A 21987-nucleotide genomic window follows, 5' to 3' on the forward strand; every position below is an offset into this window, starting at 1 on the left:
TCATATTGAAATCAACTGAAGTTCTGTTTCATATTTCACAATGAAAATTAATAAATTTAGATTCTGCAATTAAAAAATTTCTAATACAGTAGAGCCTCGAAAACTCGGCACTCGATAACCCAGCACTCCGGATAACTCGGCCACACCTTGGCTGGGCAAAAATATCCTTAGATAAATTAATTTTCATCATAGACAGCTTTATGCCTCATAAAGTATTTTTCTGAGGCCTGTCTTATCAAGTAAATTACTGTACACATTATTTAAGTAAATTATTGTATTCATTAATTTTCATTTTCATGTAGTAAAGGCTCTATGCCCTCATAAAGGACGTACTTTTCCTTTTTTAAGGGTATTTGGGCAGTTTATTCTCTGTTGTATTCTCAAGCAAACAATACATACAAGTACAGTACAATATTTTCTGAGGAAACACGCATACTTATCCTTTTTTAACCCCATTCCCGATAACCCGGCATTTTCACAAACTCGGCCACCCTTCGGTCCACATTAGGCTGAGTTTTCGAGGCTCTACTGTACCTTAACAGAAGAAATTTGATATGATGTATTTTATTGAAAATCTTTATTATGTAACAAAATTAATCATCAATATATTCATATATACATTTAAATAGAAATGTGAAGTTAATATTTTTCATTTTAGATTAAGTTTTTGTACTCAGTTGTAACTGGGACTAATTTTAGTTTAGAATGTTTCAATAATTGTCTAAAAGTAACTTTTTCAAATTCAAATGAAAAATAAATTAAATAATCTGATTGTTTTGATTAATTTTTAAATATTTTATACAAATCTTTTAAAGCAAAATATTTTTATAATAATTTATAATATAAATAAAATAAATATCTGTTTAAATTAAAATAAAAATTTAAGTCAATATAAATATAAAATCATTTGTGGTCCCATCAAAATTCAGAAAATTGCACGATTTATTATCATCCTTGCCTAACTGTATACATTCTTCATAAGTAAGACTTTTGCTTTTGTAAAAATTTACATTGTTTTTAGAAATTAAAGTTTAAATGGGGACAACTTCCAATATAAAAAGGATGGGAATGGCACTTTGTTAAGTTTTAAACGTTCATCGACAGAAAAAATAAAAGTTCAAACAAAATGTTTTAATTTGTATTCTGCAGATCATATTTTCTTTCTTTTATTCTAATCCAAGAGTGTAATTGATGAATTGCACACATACTATGATCAACGGCTGCCATGCAACGAGATATCGGACAAAATCTAAGAAACTACCATAAAATACATGTGGTTTTTCCCATCTTTAATAATATGTAAAGGAAAATATTAATTTTTCTGTCAAATTAAAAAAATATATATATAAAATCAATACCAAAAATAAATATATATCTTAAATTTTTAAGTTAAAATTTCTGTAAGTGTATAAAACTCTATATACATAAGTTTAATAAGAAAGGATACGGATTGCAAAACATCCTCTTCAAATCTACCTTCTCTTTGCAATATGGACATGTTTGCTTCTTTCCTACAATGCACCATCCTCGAATGCAAAATTCATGAAAGCTGTTCATTGTTTAAAGTAAATAACACAAGATTGAAAAATAGAAAAATTTAAATCAATATCTGTGTAAAGGATACGTATGACCACAGGCAAGTTTAAATGTTTTTTCGACAATTGCTTCGGAGTTATCTTGAATCAATATCTTATTTCCACACACTGCACAAATGTGGGGTTCTAACTGCCGTACTGGAACTCCTGTTGTTGTGTAATACTGCAGAATGAAAATTTTGCATATTTCTTCTTCATTGGATTTTTAAAAACAATTTTCAAATTCAATGTTTGAAATTAAAAGCAATCTAAGGAAAAAATACTTTCCTTAACAGTAAATATGAATTATTATTATTGTTTTGGCTAAAACTGATATTATTAATAATCCAATGAAAAGAAATGGGAATCCTTACTTAAAAAATAAAAATCAACTGATTATAAGAATTCATATATTAGTCTCTATTACTTTATTTTCATGTAAGAGTTTTTGAATATATTATACTATTGAAATAATTATATTTATTAAAAAGTGCTTAACTAAACTTTACCCCAATAGTTGCAGCCATTTTATCTGTAATGATCTCTGCTACATCTCTTCCCAAAACACCATAATATAGACCATAGAACAATGTCATCAAACCTAAATCAAACCAGGGTTGGGCTTTTGATTTGAAAATGAGGTTCACACCCAACAATGTTAACATCATCACAATATAGCCAATTATTCCTAGTCCATAGCTTAACATATATATCAAATAAAACCATTTGTACACAAGTCTGTAAATATAAATTAATTATTAAAGTTTTTTCAAGTATTAGCAAATTAAAGAATTTGATGATAAAATAATTCAAGTATTATTTTTACATACCGTGGAGTTGTACCTGATATTGGTTTTTGGAGAGCTTTACTCATAACAATACCAGTAAGTATAGTAACAACAAACCAGATTATAATAAATCGCCACCATCCATGATGTATAGAGACTATAATGGGTATTATCCACATTCCTAGAAGCGAAACTCTCTATTTAAGAGAAATATACCAAACTTTACTAACTTAAATAATTAAGATATAATGTTTAAATTTATTTTTTAGATTTATAATTTAAACATTATTTTTACTAGATAAATACATTGCAAGAATTATTCACAACATTTGTGATATTAAAATAAATTTAAAACTTTAAAAATAAAAAAATCATTTTATTTCAATTTTTTGTTAAAATAAACAGTTATATTATATTATTAAATTATATTATTATATTTAATTTGATATTTTAAATAAGAAAAATATGTTACATATAGTAATATACCTAACACACTTTTAGTGCCAAAACTTTATGCTAATTTACTTTTAATCCTTTTAATTTATTCTAGTCAGAGCTGTATTATTATCAAATTACATGGACACTTTGAACTATGTTGTTTTGTATACACAAATTTCAAATACACCCTCATAAACACTACAACTACCAAAATTTCACAGCAAATGCATCAATTTGTTTTCTCCCCTAGAAATACCTTGCATGATATATTGTTGACTCATTTTGAGACAAAATGTAGTTCAAAACTTCTTTGTAATTATATTGTATGAGGAAAATCAAAATGGATGGGACAAAGATACACACTTGTAAAATTAATTCAAATTAGTAACATACAGAAATCTCAATTACTAAGTCTGTTTTAGGTTTCATATGTTGAGAAATATAAATATACAATCATATAAACTTTTAGGGATGAATTAAGTGTGAAAACTCAGGTTTAAAATTTAATTCGTCTCTAAAAGTTGTTCAAAAACCAGTTTGTTCTAAAACCAACATAAATTTTCCCATAAGAAACAATATACAATGTATTAATATTAATCCATTCAACCCCCAAACAAAATCTTTTTTTTTTTTACCTTTTTAGATTAATTTATGCTTAAAAATGCCTATAAAGGCAATACTATATATAACATATTATCTATATTACCATTTCACAAACTAGTGCTATAGAGACTCAACTCTGACTGCCTGGATGAAATTTAACCAAATCAATCAAGACTGACAAGTACTTTATCCACACTTTCCAAAATATAATGTTTCAATTGATTTGATTTCAATTTTAATTTAAACTAAAATTAATTAATTAATTGATTTTATTTTCAGTTTCAGTATAAAGGCCAGTTTTATTATTATTTTTAGTTTTAATTAACTGGCTACCTAGTTTTAATGAATATTAAATATTATTATTATAATATATACTATTATATTATTAAACTTTTGTCACTTAATTTAATTTAAGCATATTTAAACATTAATTCATGAATGCCATTTATTTTATGTGAATCTCAATTAATGCAGTTTTTATTAATTCATTTGGTTTGAATTAAACTATGGCACATACTGAAAAACAGAAACAGTATCTTTCCTGCAAGCACATTGAAATATAATTTAAATAGCAATATCATTGGTGATTTGTATTGTGACACAAAGCAATCTCAGCACCACTAACTTCTGAATTGATAGTCCTGTTATTGATTGGTTGGCCATTGACATTCTTTAACATAGGCAGTATAGGAAGTTGATCATCGATATCTAGTTCTGTTGAGTAGCTTGTTCAGCAATTGGGGCAAAAATGAATTCAAAATTTTATTCGTAAACCAAATTGTTCTATAAGAAAGGTGTTTGACACCCAAGATTTGACTGTCTAAACTTTTTTCTTAAATACAAAATGCCATACTGATAGGTAAATTTTTACTTTATCAAAAGCTATTTTCAAAATGATTAGAAAACAAATATTTCTCTGAAAGAATATTTTTTGTTAACACCATATACAAAATTCCTGTAGGTGTTATTCTGTTGAATTATAGTTCCAGTGTATAGTACATGTGAGTTTTTGCTTTTTGAAAATTCCTGTAATTGTTATCTACAATTAATATATAACCTGTAGTTTAAATAAAATGTAAACATAATTAAAATTAATCTGTAATATTTATAATGTCATTAATTACAAATAGAACCTTTCCTTAAAAATTTTTTTATATAAAATACTTTTTACAGATTTAATTGACTTATTTTCAACTGTAATATTTTACCAGCTAACTTATTTGTCAAAATTAACTCAAAAATAAAAGCCTCAGTGGCTCCCCTTTGGAGTAATTCTTACACTGTATGATTTTAATTTAATTCTCTAACAGTAGATGGTGTAACTTAACAATTTTCATGTTTAACTAACTAATTTTAAAAATTTTAATTTCTAAAAGGCAATAACTGGTACAGTGTCAATTACTGGTGTAGTTACCCTACATATCCGGAGACTTTTTAAGAAAACTAAGGAGTAAATATTCAAAATTGAGTTTAAAAAACCAGAATTGATGTAAAAAACTAAAAATCCAATATACTGTACTCTAATAAGTGTAAAAAACAATTTTAAATCAAAAGAAATTCTAGTCACAGTCTGAGGCAGATAAAAATGGTAATGGTGTTCAGTATTGCATAAATAACACATACACACCACAAATATTCAAACTGCTCTAGCAAAAAACTAATCATTTTCAAGATTTGTGTCCATGTAGAATTTTGATAGTTTGTCAAGAACTATAACATACTAATTTTCAGCCAATTTAACTAATTATGTATTTTGTATTAAAGAGCTGATGCATAAGGATTATGCAGGACACTTTAATACAAAATAGTGGCTTAACTGCCTACTTTTAGTCCAAATTACTTAATTATAATTAATTAGCCATATTATGGTTCAATTAAAAATTCATTAGAATTGTTTCACTGCTGTTTGGAGAAATTTGAGTTAGAGATATTTTAATCAATTTTAATACAACTTTATAATATATCTTGATGTGGCCTAAATTTAGCTAATTTTTCCAGACTTATCACATCTTGTAAGTCAAGTGATGAAAATGGAGTCAGAGATCAGATCCAAAAAATATATTGATTCACTTTTATTAACTTTATAATCATTTTTGCTAATCTTATAATGCTTGGTAATGTTGAATGATTTAAGATGATTTGTAACCTGAAAACAATTTTAGGAATAGCTGAAAATATAAGTTTTGTTAAATATTCTACTGGATTATTATATTTTATTAATGCAATTGTAAATTTTACTATAATTTATTACTCAAATTATGAAAACTATATTTAAAATTTAGTGATAAATATTTTTGAAATAAAGTAATATAGATAGATATTACTAAATATTTTTTATTAAAGCTTCCCTTAGAAAATCCAAAATCTGTTAAATAAAATACTGATTCTAAGTTTTTCTAATGTTCTCATACATAACACATGTAGAAAAAGTAGAATTAAAATAGCAAATAATTAAAAGTAATTTCTTAGTATTTTGAAACTGACATATTTTTACTTAAGACAAATCAATTATAATTTGTATATAATTGAGAATTTAATATAATATATTAGAAATCTTATATTTAAGTTTTATAAATTCTGATTAGATTTTTTTAAAATAAGAATAAAAATTCAAAAATGAAACAACCTTCAAAAGAATTTTTAAAAATACAGCATTATTACCACTATGATATGAGGTTATAAATAAACTCATTCATTACTATTTAATTTCATAACTCATCTTAAAACATAACTGTTTTTTTTTCATCAAACATTTAACTTTGAAAAACAATTCCATTAGTGTTGTAATCATTGTTTCAATGTAAATTGTTTTAACAGGATAAAGCACCCTTTAAAGTTTATACCTTAACTTTGACTAAATAAATAATTTAATCAAGCTTTGTCAAATGATTTTATTTAATTTTTTTATTTTTTAAATTTAATTAATCCAGCATCTAAAACTTGTACATTTTGAATATGATGACAAAAACATGCTAATGTAATAATTATAATATACCATTATTTTTCATCCTATAATCTTCTGTTCTAACATTCTACTATATATAATTTTCTATTGTAATTTTCAAAGTTTATTAGTGTATTGAAAATATATTATTTAATAAAAGTTATTACATTATTATTTATTAAAATTTGGAGGTAAACTACTTTATTACTATAGCAAAAACTTTTTTCAATACTTATTCATTTTACAACAGCTGGTATAGCTAATGTAGAACAACATTAACAATATGTGGTATGTTCCACATATTAACAATTCCACAGTTCCACATATTAACAATATGTGGAACCTCGAACCAGAAGAAAAACCAGCAAATACCGACCGAAAACCAAGGTGTAGTATATGAAATTCCGTGTACCTGCACAAACAAAAAACATTACATAGGAGAAACAAAAAGAAAAGTAAAAACTAGATTGAAAGAACACATAGCAGACCTAAAATACAATAGAATAAATTCTGCATTTTACAAACATTGTACTATAAACAACTGTAATATAGATAGAGATAACATAGAAATAATGCATAAAGAAAAATTAACATACAACAGGAAGTTTAAAGAAACCATAGAAATCATGAAAAGTAAAGACAGTATAAATAAAAACTTACGTCTTAAAATAAACGAAAACTGGCTTAATATATTATAAATAAAAATTTTTTTCTGTGAAAAAATTTTTTTCTTCTGTGAAAAGCAATTTCTCCTAGAAATAATTCTTCCAAGACAGATTTTAGTAAAAATCAAACCACAAGGTGGCAAATGTCATATGTAGCAACACTAGAGATACCAGTGCAAAAGACAAAAAGGGGGTGGAAGGTGAAAAAGGGGGCGGAAACAGCTAAAAATTTTTCAGTTGTATTGTATCAAAATCTACCTAAAAGGGAAGATTCTGGAAGATTTTAACCTTTTAATTTGTAATATATACTAGTTTATTTACAAAACATTAAAGCAGATTTTACATGTTTTTAAATTATACAAAGTGTAACCAAAAGGTACGTCTATATATCATTTATGTACTCATTGTTTTATGTAAATTCTCTATTGTAATAAGTTAAAAAAATATATATTGTATTTTAGTTGACTGAAGAGGGGCAAAGCCCGAAACGAGTACAAAACAATGTACCGTTACCGTATCGACTCAACTAATAAAGGAATTTGATGGAAAACTTGTCACGTGTCTTTGAAATAAAACACAATACTAGTGTTTACTATGCCACAATATGTCGTATGTTGCATATAAAAACATCACAAACACATGGCTTTACATTATAAAATGGTAAAACAAATTAACCAAATGATAAAACCAAATAATAATAAAAATGTACACAAGAAAAAATAAAAGATCTGTATTTTTTAGAAATGAAAAATTTAAAGACATAAGAAAAATATTAATTTCCTAATTTTAAAAACAGGAAGTATAATTTTGTTTCCATTTACTGCTCTGAGTTTACTCTTCCATTCCTTTATTATTTTTTTATTTACTAATATGGCATACTGTGCCATATTAATAAATAAAAAAATAATAAAGGATTTTTAAAGTGTACGAAGGAATTTTGTCCTTCGTACACTTTTTCCCTGCTTTTTGTTCTAATTAATAAGATTAGAAAGTTCTAGAAGGTGGAAAACCTTCTAGAACTTTCTAATCTTATTAATTATTCTTCCTTGGAGGTGAGGACCATTTCCTAGAATTCACTAATATTGTATGTGAGGTTACCTGAGGACATACGAAGCAAAGGAAGGTTACTTTTGGATTGGTGCTCGAAGAGAGAAGACCACAAAAGGAGAGAGATCTAACAATGTCTCGTAGCTGAGAGTCAAGTAAGGCTAGAACTTCAAGCAGGAACTTTGAAATTTCCGAGCCAAAGTTATTGTGTTAGAGCCAACATTTCAGCATGAAGAGTCCAAATGTGTAACTGACTCTGATGATAGAATATACAGGAAAACCCTCAAGGACTGAGGAAAGAAAGATAGAAGCAAGTATTTTGCATTTAAGAAGCACACAGTAACCAAAAGATCCAGGTATTCTTTCCTATACTATCCACCATCTTCACTACTACTAGCCCCCTATTTTCAATTTTCTTTTTATTAGAGTAAGTGTAGTATTAAGGGTTAGTCTTAGGAAAATTATTATTGTAATAATTATTATTGTTTATTGCATTGAATTATTGTGATTGCGATTCGGTATGACATGGCCATTTTATTTTTGTAATTTTTTCACTGACAATTGGGTTTAAGGTTACTGTTGGAGTAACCATCCTAGAATTGGCATCTTTTACTGAACCTATACATAGTTATGTCACATAAAAATAAATTGAGTTTTTAAAAATCTATTGCACATGTTCCTTTTTCTTAGAGGTTTGCCTTAGTGGCCTAACCAAAAATCTTTCATATCTCACACATATCATTTAATAATAATGAGAATTCGGACGCAAGTGTAAATTTTCATACTGAACTGCGTCACATCAAAGGTGACTTTCATCGTGCGAAGAAGGACTCCCCTCACACCAGGGGATCGTCCATGTCTAACGTAAATATAAGATGCAGGTAAGTAACCAATTAACGATGACAGGCCACTGTTACTGTGTGGAGGGTAACAAATAAGGTCACCTGCAAGGGTAGACCGTCCGGTGAGAAACTATATCATGTTACCGGAGATGGCCAGTCATCACCTCATGTGATGACAATTTTAATACTGACTGGTCAGTCGAGGTGACGTCGATGATCATAACTGCGTCACTGTGACAGGAGAGATGGTAATAAATCTGCAGAACTGTCAAAAATCAAGTAAACAGCATACCCAGCCAAGACAATTACGTTAGAAAAGTCCCAGATATTTCCCACGCTAACCATGTATAAAAAGGGGTTGGATTTGCACCTCTGGGCGGACTGCCAAAGAGGACCCCGTCAGGTAAACACCCTGAGCGGACTGCAGAAGAGGACCCCGCTGAAGTAACCCCTCTGAGCGGACAGCTGAAGATCTCTACAGTCAGAGAGCAACGGAGCGTACACCCTCTACGGACATAGCCAAGCGGACATCAAGGGACATCAGTTCTATACCGCCATACCGTCCATCGCTCCATATTGCCATCCAAGGAAACTTCAATTAGAAACTGCCGATCCCAGTGTGTCCTACCAACGCCCTATATAAAGTGATCGAGTCCTACGAGGTAAACCCTTGCCCAAATGTTGTCTCTCTCTCCTCAAAACGTCCCTCTTAAAGAGGTCTCTCTCGATCTTTAGTTTAGGTTAGAACATAGATATAGAATAGATTCCTTTTATTATTTGCGCGTGTGTTGTTTATGCTTTTTCGTTTGATATGTATAATCTCTTAATTGTTTATTAAATGTGTTAATATTGTTCAACCCGTGTAGTTATTTGGACACCTCATCACGACCTCACCCCACTCGATTTGCCCTCCTAAGCCATCCAACAAACCGAGAGCGGGTTTTACCAACTCGTGCAGAGTAAGTGGTCATTAGGGATCATCCCAGTGGCCCCCTGCTACCTCACAATAATTAATATAATTTAATGATAAATATTTCCATTTCAAAATATATTAAAAATGATATTAAATTATTGGAACAGGAAAGCCACATTGAGGCATTTTTTAGACATCTCTGTCAACATTTTAAAAAACATGAGATCCATACCAGCATATACTGGAAACCTATCTATCATTCTATTTTTGTTCTTTACATGTCTGTGCATCTCCATCGTGTAAAATTACCTTCTTTCAGATCATTAATAAAGAGGATCCTTTTACACATTGCATCAATATGCTTGACACCTTAGGGGTTGTCCATAGAATATGTCCACATATTTCTTGAAACTTTTACTCCCCCTCTCCCCATTGTCCCAGTTTCTCCAAGTTTCCATAACCCTCTCCCCCTTCAAACATCCAACAAAACTCAATTCCCCTTAAAACCTTTATCACTTTATGAGTGATAAAATGCATAAACTGTATAAATTTAATGACATTAAATGAATGTCTACTAAAGTTCAACCCCCCCTTCCCTTTCCACTGTGGGTGTCATTCATGGACAGCCCTTTATGTGAACAATTACGTCAGGAAGGTAGTGCTGCAACATGGTTATCTGACTAAGTTAATAAACAGCTTAATTAATACATTTTAAACATACAAGATGAATGAAAGATATCATGTGATAAAAAAAGGGTAACATTAATTAAGATATTTCCATGCCTTGCATAAGATACATAAGGAGATTGTGAACCACAACAATCTGAGCCTTGCTTTTAAACACAATCCCACTGTTTTCAAACTTTTACACAATGACAAAGATCCATAGGATCCTTCCAGTTTGTCTGGTATTTATTCTACACCATACAAGCTCACCAATTCAACAAAAAAAAAAAAAAAATGGAGTACATTGGCACAACCATGATGAACTTCCTATGTAGAATTAAGGAACATAAATGATCAGCAAACAAAGTCTAAGAAACACTACTCTATCAATATTCGCTAACAAATCTATCATGAAAGTAATTTAAGCCAATGCTAAGATTATTAGACCTATGGATGATAAGATGATCCTGAAGCAATTGGAAATCTTGGGAATTTACAAGGCAAATTGATGCCAGAGCTGTGTTAACCAGTGAAATGCAGCCACCACTTGCAAATCATTATATGAAATATAGTTTGCTTTATTTATTTTATTTAATATTATTTTTGTAATTATACTTTTGAATACTACATTTCATTTCTATAATGTTTTAAAGTTTAGTATTTTCTATTGTGTTTTATGTTCTGCAACAGAAGAATCATTAACTAGATCAAAACATTATTAAAATCATTAAAAATTTTAATTGCAAGAGTAACTTAAGGTGATGTTTGATTTATAAAAATATTCTTAATATTTAATTTCAAATTTTATTTAGAGTTTTACTGCTTCAACTAATTAATAAATTAAATAGTAATAATTTTTTAAAAATTACCTGATACGATCTGTAATGCCTTTTTTTCCATTCTACTAAGACCACTTGAGCAACTAGAACAGATGCTATTAGAATTAATATCATCATTGCATGCATATTTTCATGTCCTTTATGTTTCTCATGTAATTGTTTATGGACTATCCTGAAAGATTTTGAAATTTGATTTATAATTTTAACTCTTACACAAAGCTTACTTTTTGAAACAAGTAATATAATACAGGACTTCTTAAACTATGAACTGCAACCACATATAGGTCACATAACAAAATTTGGAGGTCATGAATACTTTGGCAAATATTCACAAAGGATGTTACTTCAACCCAAAATGTTCCTCTGTCATATTCTACAATACTGGTTAGCAAAAATAATTATGAAACCATTTTGATTTGAAATTAAAAATCATTTTATGGATACATATCAGAAATAAAGCATTCTTACATCCTTTCTCACTATGATCTACTAATATTTTTCAATTAAGTCTACTCTTCCATTGAGCTTCATTATATTACCATTTACTTTTTGAAACTTTGCATTGCACATGCCATCATGCAAGATAATACCAGCAAAATTTTATGTTCTTACAGAAAACATAATAGTTTAATTACATCAATTTATCTAATTATCAACATCGAAAAATCAAAAATTCTCATATTTAGAAATAATGTGAAATTATCCAAACAAGAAAAAAGTATTTATTTAAACAATAAACCGATAGAAGTAGTGAATCAAATAAAATATTTGGGAATATATTTTAATTGGAATGGCCAATTNTAAGTAAATATGAGATAATCTGATAAGTATATTAAAAATTAATTGCATTTGTTTTTATATTTACTAAAATTTTTAGTATTAAAATAACTTTTCTATACACACAAATAGTCTATTGATTTGTCTGATAATGGATCCTTTGTTTTGACACAAAATTCCAAAAATGGAGAAGTTCCTTTCATTTTGTGTTTGATGCTGGTTTTATGAAAAATAGAATTTTTGAGCATTTTCAAATTCATTATTATTTTATCTTAGGCTTCATAAATATTTATTTCCTGAGATAATGAACAGAAATCACTCAGTTGTTTTGATTGGTGCCAAACTTTGTACCCAAGGTTACTTAAACATTCTTGGACAAAAGATTGACACAAATGAAAAAAGTTTAAGAAGCCCTAACATAATATCATTTGTTAAATTTGATATATGATACACACCTTTTTATAGTAGATTACACATATATATATGATGTAATGTGTGTGTGATATACATATAAAGAATTTTTCTATCATAAACATCAAAAAATTAGTCTTTTTTTTTTAATTATTTATTCAAAGAATGATGATGATAGTTTAAAACGGAAGAAAACATTTGTTTTTAATTTATTAATTTATTTGCTGGTTTATTGGTGTTTATATGTAGTTATTATTTATTTACTCAAAATTCCAAACAACTTATTATTTGTAAAATTAATTTTTTTCAAATTATTTATTAACAAATTATTGTTAAATAATTATATAAATGAAAATTTTTCAATGTTTGCATAATTTTTGGCAAAATAAAACAAATTTATTAATTATAATTGATATATAGTAAAAATTTTAATAAAAAATTCTATCAGGAAACTATTTTGTATAAAATTTGTTATAGAATTTTTTTCATTTATATTAAGAAAATTTGATATATTATAAATAATTAAAAAATGTACTAGTGGTAATAAGAAGAATCAACTTTATAAATATACATACCTCCATTTTTCTTCATCTGACAACTTTGAAAAATCAACTGTCTGAAATTACAAATTTATTGTTATTATTGCAGAAATATAAAATCAATTATATTTATAAAATTTAAAAACTTAAATATTCATATTTAATCGGAATTACATCTATTAATATAATTCAAATTATTTAAACTATGAACAACATGAAATTGTAAATAAATATTTTATTTTATTAGTCATCAACTTAAAATAAAATTTTATATTGAATGAAATTTGAAATTTAACTACATACTATATATATATACATACTGCATATATATATAGTAAAATCTAGATGAAGTGGACACTAGGTTTAGTGGAGATCTATAAAGGTAAGCACAACTTAGACAAATGGATGGATAGATGAGGACAGCAGAGTGAGCAGAGAAAAAAAAATGGCTACATTTTAAGTTATGAACATGCAGCACTATTCAGGCAAACAGAGAGGATGAGTTGCATCAAAGAAAATACATCTTTCATTCTTGAGTGTTGCCACCTCAAGAATGAAAGATGTACTTCCACTTCATTTCCATCTCAAACCAAAAAGGTCACTAACCTAGGTGTGTAGTTAATAAAACTTCCTGGCACTTATTAACCAAAATTGCCCCCTTTTTTGAGGGAAACACTGTCATTTGTAAATATTTCCTTTAACATGGCAGATAAGACTAATTTCTCTGATGCAAAACTATGAAGAATTATATAATTTATAGCATCCTCTTCTAATAATAGGCAACTTAACACTCATACCAAGAAAAAAATGCCTAAGCTGAATATATTCACTCTTTTGCACTAAATACTTCTTGATTGACAACTGCAATGTGACCAAATACACACATACTAATGCCATCCCATTAATTTCAGCCATCCTATCTCTTCACCCAAGTGTGCACTTGCCTTAATACTTAGCAGACAAAATGTCTAGTAACCAGCATAGTGATATGTCTATTAGATTATTTAAACTTTGATTAAGTGAACACTGTTTTCTGCAAACAAAAGATAAAGATTTTCTAAAATAATTTTTAATAATAATGTTGTCATTATTTTTAAAAAATAATGACAACATTAAAAATACCATGTTAAATCATTAATACCATTTTCATGTTAAACATAAATACCATTTAAAAAATACCATGTTTAAAATATTCAGAGGAAAGATATAATTGTTGTGATGTCCATTTAACAGAGGTTCTAGAATAGTAAGGAGAGGAACCATTTTCTAGATTCTATAAAATGACTTATAGAATTTTCATGTCCTTAAACTTGTCACATGAAGTTTTTACAGTTCCATTTTTTTGATGGTATTCTGATAATTTATGAATGACTGATGCGAAAAGTAACATTAGCATTTCTGCCTTGTAGAAACAGAAGAGAGGTATTAAGAAACACATTTGATTTGTTTTAAATTAAACAAATTAAATGAGTTTCATTTACACTTGAAGTCATCCAAGGTTTTTTAATTATGTTGTCATTCTTATTATATTATTTCATTTTTTCATTAAATTTCTACTTCATACAACACATTTCTTTTTCGGAAGCATTTATAGTATCATTGTCCCATATATTTTCTTCTTCAACAAATGTTCCTATATCCATCTCCATTTCTAAGTCACTCTAAATATAAACATGACACACAAAATGAAATGTAATTATTTAAATTCTACTAAATGTTAACTCAAAAAAGCAACTGTGACTATTACACACACATTAGCAAACTGGGCAAAGCCATGTTTTCAAGGGGTGTTTGAAAACATGACCAATGTACTAACACAAAAAGAGGAAAGGGACATTGTGCTAGCACTGCAGAGAAGTTAAGACATTACAATAAGCCTAGAATCGATAAGGCTAATTAAACAAATTGAAGTTCACTTTCTTAATTGCCTAAAGCTCTGTAGGCTGATTACAAAATGCCTAAGAAATGTAAGGTTGAATAGCAAATAGATGATGATTTTTCAATTTGTCAGTTTCAGTTTAAAATGATGGCACTCTTGGGATCGGGAGCATATGTTTTAAATTAAATAAATTAAAAATTGCAGCCTGGCATTGTGATGATATTACAATAAATAATTGCTCATTGCAACTTGCAATTGATCCATCATGTTTATTCATATGTAATAATAAAAATACATATATACACGGTCTTGCATTTTTATTAGTCATGTTTTTCCGTTTGTGGGGGTTGAAAAAACTGTTCAGTGTCGATTGCTTTTCTGTCTTCTTCATGATTTTTCAGAAGTAATTATTAGCATTGTAATTGTAGAGATCCCTAGGCCTATTAACCTCAACCTGGTTTGGATGCCATTTTAAGACTGTTGTTCTGACATCCTCCCACTTCTTCAAAAGTTCTTTAATAGCAAATATTGGCATAAATCCACATTTTCAGAAGAAAACATAAAAGAATTGTTTCTGTCAGAAATATAAAAGGCTGGATTACAAGGGAGAGTTTCAAAGTTCGGGGAAATACTATCCCATCAGTATATACTGGGTAGAACGTCGATGTTGATGCCTCCCATGCTCCGAAAAGTTTCGAATTGTTGCCTGAAGACAAAGGAAGACCAATCGGTATTCGCTATTTTATGTCGCTTCTTCTTGTGTTTGTTCAGTGAAGTGTTCGTTATCCGAACATGTGCTCGTTGTCCGATCATAAAAAACTTTCGCGAAAGTGTTCGTTAACCAATCACCCACTGTATTTTTTTATGAACTTTTGGATTAACAATTTTTTTGTAGACATCAATATATGAAAACTATAGATTTGGAATATATTAAAATAAACAAGGTAAAACCCAATAATTTTAATTTTTAATGTTTTTCTCCCTCCAAATAAAAAGTTATTTCTCATCATCATATTTCTCATAGTGAAAATAAATCTGCATTGTAACAAAATCACAGACCAAAGAACATAATACATTATTTTTCTTGATACAATGCACATTATTTAGAACTTGCTTGTAAACTTCTTTCAGATTAAAAAATATAATTTTTCACTTCTACCAGAATTTTAAAAATTTGCATTAAAAATAAAATTGCATACAGTATGTCAGCACATAAATTCATAATGTTCAATAGATGAGGTAGTGAGGTGAGTGTCTCAAGAGTCAAACAGTCAAATAAACAGTCAAAAATTTCAAAAAGAAAAAAATAAAATAAAAATAGTATGTCAAATACATCAAAGTTCCATAATGTAAAATAGTTTATACAAGACTGCAGGCATTAAAAATTACTCTCTATTTTCAAACATTCTAGAAGCAGGTGAAACTGAATTTGATACAGTACTGCACATGGGTGTACAGCCTAGTGTTGTGGAGTCAGTCGCCAAAGTCAGATGTTTTAGGGCAGAGTCAGAGTCAAAAAATTTTTATCAACTCTGACCTTGAATTTTACCATTGGTAAAATGCAAAGTACAAAAAATACTTTTCAATTAGTATCTAAAGAAATTTCTTAGAAAATAGACACTTCAATAAATTTAGATATCAAAAAGATAGTCATCTATAAAAGCCATTTAACACCAAAATGTTGTGTGTATCACACATGACATGCTCTATACTTTCAGAAAATAACTTTTATTAATTTAAATGAATATATTTACATTACCTAGAGAGCTGTACTCTCTATATAACAAATGCTAGGCTCAGTACAATTTTGCTATTACCCAATCAAAAATAACAAAACATTACACAATAACTGATTGACTTTGCATTTGTAAAAATATCTTAACCTTTATATATTATATTTTTTGATTATATCATATGTTACACAAAAAAGTTGAAATTAAGTAGCTTACGAGTCATTCATAAAGCAAATGACTTTTTCTATGTGTGATTGTATTAATTGACTGGTTTTAAATATTGGCAATATAAATCAAGAGCAATATGCCAATAATTTTCTTAGATGCTCCTTGTATTCAAGTTATCCTGTTTTCTCTATGGTTTCTTAGGATAGCTTTTTGTATCTTTCTGCTGGCATCGCCGAAGATGTCCTTAAATCTCCAAAGCATTTCTTCATCAGAAGGAGTCATTTTCTTCAACTCAGGGGCTTTTATTTTTACAATGATCATTCATGGCAATGTTTTTCTTCTTCAGAGCAGAAACAGAATCTCCTTCTGATGAAGAAATGCTTTGGAGATTTAAGGACATCTTCAGTGATGCCAGCAGAAAGATACAAAGAGCTATCCTAAGAAAACGTAGAGAAAACAGAATAACTCAAATACAGGAAACATCTAAAAAAAGATCAAAGGCCAGCAAGACCAGGAGAAGACAACTGAAATTAAAAAGATACCAATCAGGGAATGTACAATCTTGGATGTCTTTTAAGGAAAACTGGCCCATATTCAGGCATTAGTGATGTGAAGAAAACTCAGAAAACTTCACAAGTTAGTCACAGTTAGCCAAAGTAAACCCGATCAACTATCAGTGTTTAGGAATCAAATCTTCTTAGCCACTAGTGCAGCATAAGTATAGGCTGAAGAATGACACACAGATGGATTCTACATGAAAAATTTTTACAAGAGTCTGAAACACTATTGCTGGCTGGCTTCCAATGTGTGAGAAAAACAGAGAATGTCTTTGAAATTGATTCTTAAAAGTTTCATCATGTTACTAAATTATGCAAAGTGACAACAAAAAGTTTATGGTACCACTTCCAAATGTCAAGCTTATCTTTACCAAAGAGAAACTCCCAATAAAAAATTTTGACTTTCATTTCAGGTGCCATAATTTTTACTTGGTGCTACATTTCAGATGTTTTTCTTTAGATATCCATTGTTTTTTGATTAATTTGACTAATTAATTTTCTCACTGCCTTTTTATTGATTGCAATTTATTTATGACTATTTATTATTGCTTCTAAAACAATGTTATCTTAAATCAATCCAATAGAAAAACAATGAAAAAAATAAATAAAGATTAGAATCTAACTGCAACAAACTAAAAGAGGAATAGAAAACTGCAAAATGTAATTAATAGGATTGTTCCAGCTTATTATTCATTGGCTTAAGTTCTCAGGTCATGATTGTATGTATTGATTAACATTTTTTCCAAAATTTGTATTTTAAAATTTTATTATATACTTGAGTTTACTCAACCATTGGTAGGTTATTAATATGGAAAAAACTATTCCCATAGTAGCTGGGAGAAACTATTTTACAAACCAATTTATTATGTCATTCATCAAATTATTATTTTTTGCATTTTATTGTATTTAATTTTTTCTTTAAAATGATTAAATTTAAATAAATATTTGATTATTAATTAACTACTAAAAGAGGAATTATTTTGGCTGATTAAGCTGTATGTTTCTTTACATACTCAAAAGTTTTTCCAAGGTAAATTTGTTATATCTGTTTTTTGATTCTCACCATAAATTTTAATACAACTTTTTAGAAAGAAATTTTAGATAAAGATACTCAGATATCCAGTGGTATCTTTGTTATAAAAGGAATCATAATGTGACATTTTAAAAAAAAAAAAAAGGTCAGAGAGTTGGAGTTGCTCATTTCAAATTTGCTGGATTTCAGTCTATTTGTCTACTGACTCCATTCCACTGGCACAACTAATGTAAGAAAAAAAACTTGAAAGCAGTTAAAAGGATTCAGTATATTTATTCTGATTAAGCACTCTTCAAGACTTTCAATTCCATCTCCAGATCAACAACATTTATATTTATACCAATGGAAAGGTCTGTTCGTTTTAAGAGAGTTGTATAACCTATTTTTCAAAATAGCTACAGGTGTGATGAATAATATATTGAAATATCATATGTGAAAAGATGGCTGAATGATCAAGTCAGCCAAAGCACGTGCCTGTTACTTTGGATATAGGAAGTTCCACTGTTCGGCCCAAGCAGTCTGTGTGAACCTCAATGTTATTTATTAACATGCTTTAATTTAAAGATTGAATGTCACATAAGTCCTGATGAAAAGTGACTACACTAAACTTTACTTCAACTATAATGAGTTTATTATATTAGTTACAAAATACAATTATTAAAGTGTTTATGATTCTTTCATCTACAATACATACTATTTTTCTTGAATTTTAATCATTTTATAATTTTCATAAAGTTTCTTCTTATAACTTCTCCGTGAATAAATGGAAATTCAATAATATATTTTAAGACAATTTCTAAATTCATCTTTCAATACATAAATTTGGAATTATATTCCCTTTCTGGCCTAACAGCAACTCAATTTTTCTTTGTATTGTTTTATTATTATATTGAAATGTAGAATGACTTCTTTCAAAGTTATGAACATCAGAATTTTTATTTACAGTTAAATTTAGTTATTCACCTTTTTATTATCCTTTTTTGAAGGTTATTTTGTTAACATTTGACAATGCTTTCCACATTTTTTACCTAATTTACATGATTTTGTTGGTGTATTAGAATTGCATTCCCCAAAACTATCAAATTTATGTTAAATGACTTTAAAAAATAAATAAGTATTCATAATTTTTTAATTATGAATATTTACTTATTTATATATCAAATAAATAAAACAAATATTGTTATTTTTTATGAATTTGTAAAACTATGTAAATTAGAATGTCATCACTGGGTATTAAAAAAAATCACTGTAAAGCTGATAAAACATGTTTTTAGCTAAGCTGTCCAGCTATGAATGAGATCTGAAAATTATAGTACTATAAGTCTAGCATGCTGATTAAGAAATTTTCTTCTGCTAGGCTTTTCTTCTCCTAATCATAATAGTACTATCTGTATTTTGTTGAAATATATATATATTTTTGTAAATTTAACAGTTCTAACTTTTGTCCATTACTAAGAAAAAAAATCCATTATTTCAAAGTTAGCTAGACTTAACAATTTAATAATTCTAGTGTAAAGTGGTTTTTCATCAGTTAATGAATGACCTCACACAAACTTTAAGGAAAATAAGTCCCAGTGGATTGGGCTGAATCTTTAATATTTTGTAGTTCTAGTGGTCCTGATCAAATGTCTCCATAGGCATATATTTGAGTTACTAAGTATCCAAGATGCAAAAACAACATAATTCATAAATGTCAAAACTTAGATCCTATTTTAGTTTTCAGTCTATATTGAAACTGACATGTCTAACTTGTTCATTTTTCAGAATAAGTTTTTTAAATTATTACTAAATGGATATATGCTCATTTAGGATTTTTATTTACAAAAGGAGGGAAAAAAGTATTATTATTCAAGGATTAATTGAAGAACTTCATGCAACAAGTCCAAGTATATTTTATAAAATATTTCAGGCAAGAAAAGAAACATTTTACACTTAGAATAAAGTTTGAATAACTCATTTAATAGATTCTGTTTCAAAGATGTATAGGTAAGAAAATATTTTGGTTTGTTTTAAACTTTAGATTTTTAACTTTTTATTGTTGTTTACAGAATAAATAAATTTTGTAAACAATAATAAAAACTTTACATGACTTATTTATCAGAATTTACATTAGCTACTTTAAAATGCATTGTGTACAGTGTTTTTTTTATTCACTTTCACTTTACATTTATAATCTTCAGATTTTTATAAAATTGAAAATTATGGGATATTGCCCCACTTGTCAGAGCACCAAAGTTTTCTGCTATACAACTTCAAAGATAAATATAGCAGTTATTATTATTAGTTTTTTAACAACAGTAGCAAACTCTCTATGTATTATTATTGAATGTTGCACCAAGTGCTGTGTTATGGTCAAAAGATATAAAAGCTGTAAAAAAAGCTAATTTAAAAAATTCAGTCACTCGAATGCTTGTTGCACCAGCCTTCAATTTTTGTAGATGAAACTTTCCTTTCAGTTACCGGATCCTTGTTAAATCCATCCAATTAAAATATATAATTGAATATTTTGAAATTAACAAATATTAATAGGTCAATTTTATTATCTGAACATTTAATTATCAAAGATTTCAATGCAGAAATCTACTATGATAAAATGTTTAATATTCAATTACAGAGATAAATATTTGAATCTAGTGTGAAACAGACATCAGCATTAAAAAATACATAATAAAATAAACAAACAAAATTTCATTCAATAAATTCAAATAATTTTGGCTGTATCACTTTATCACTCTCATAAATTCAGTGATGCATCTCATCTGAAATAAATAAGATCATGATGATTTAATGTAAATAATTTTGTTAGAAAATATTTTTTTACACAATCATACTTGGAAATCAAGTGACACTTTTATATAACACACTACTTCCAAGTAAATGAAATTTTGTAATTTATTGCATCAATTTTTATTAGAATATTTAAAACATTAAAAAATCTTCATTTCTGATTTCAACTCTTTAATAAATTAAATGAGAAAAGTATTGTTTGTTTCTTTATTACGAATAAATTAATATCTTCCAATTTACACTAAATACCACGTGACTCGCTATTTCTTCTTACTTTCTTTCAAGTAGAAAAAGAATTGTTTTTCTGTGTTTGTTACAGTTTTTTGTATGTTAAGACTATTCAATTAAACGAAACACGTAATCTGTTCTAAAAAGCCTTATAAACGTTATTTACCTCGTTAATTTGTAATTCTTCATCTCTCATGTGCTTCTCGTGATGCTCCCAATCCATCTTCCAAATATCGTTACAAAAAGAAAAAAAAAAAAGAATTAATACAGTTACTGCCATCTACGCGATTTGATTATTTTTTTAGAAATAATTTATTTCTAGAATCTTAAGGATATAAAAAAAATCATATTTAATGTAATATTATTTATTAAAATATAACAATATTCCCTTTTTAAATATAAATAACTATTTAAACAAAATGCTAAAACGATTTTTTTTAAATAAAGTTCAGTAAAATACTAATATTTTCAATGAAGAATAGTCTGAATTATTAAAAATTATTTTGAAAATATTTGAAAAATAAAATATATATTCAATTATAATTAATCGAGAACG

At 27.7% G+C, this 21987-nt stretch overlaps 1 protein-coding gene across 1 annotated transcript; it reads right to left on the reverse strand.

Annotated features, from left to right (window-relative positions):
* Positions 1–924: 924 nt before the first annotated feature.
* LOC111612598 (RING finger protein 121-like) lies at positions 925–21728 on the reverse strand. Its single transcript, XM_023353830.1, has 8 exons — positions 21598–21728; positions 13083–13123; positions 11350–11491; positions 2405–2559; positions 2084–2312; positions 1625–1758; positions 1448–1549; positions 925–1287 (listed from the first exon to the last, which is right to left on the reverse strand). Exons 1-8 carry the CDS (start codon positions 21709–21711, stop codon positions 1167–1169), a joined length of 1038 nt encoding a protein of 345 aa, XP_023209598.1. The 5' UTR covers positions 21712–21728; the 3' UTR covers positions 925–1166.
* Between the last annotated feature and the right edge of the window lie 259 nt (positions 21729–21987).

The sequence above is a fragment of the Centruroides sculpturatus genome, unplaced genomic scaffold, assembly GCF_000671375.1.
Source record: "Centruroides sculpturatus isolate CEXI.00-Female unplaced genomic scaffold, Cexi_2.0 scaffold3, whole genome shotgun sequence".
NCBI lineage: Eukaryota > Metazoa > Arthropoda > Arachnida > Scorpiones > Buthidae > Centruroides > Centruroides sculpturatus.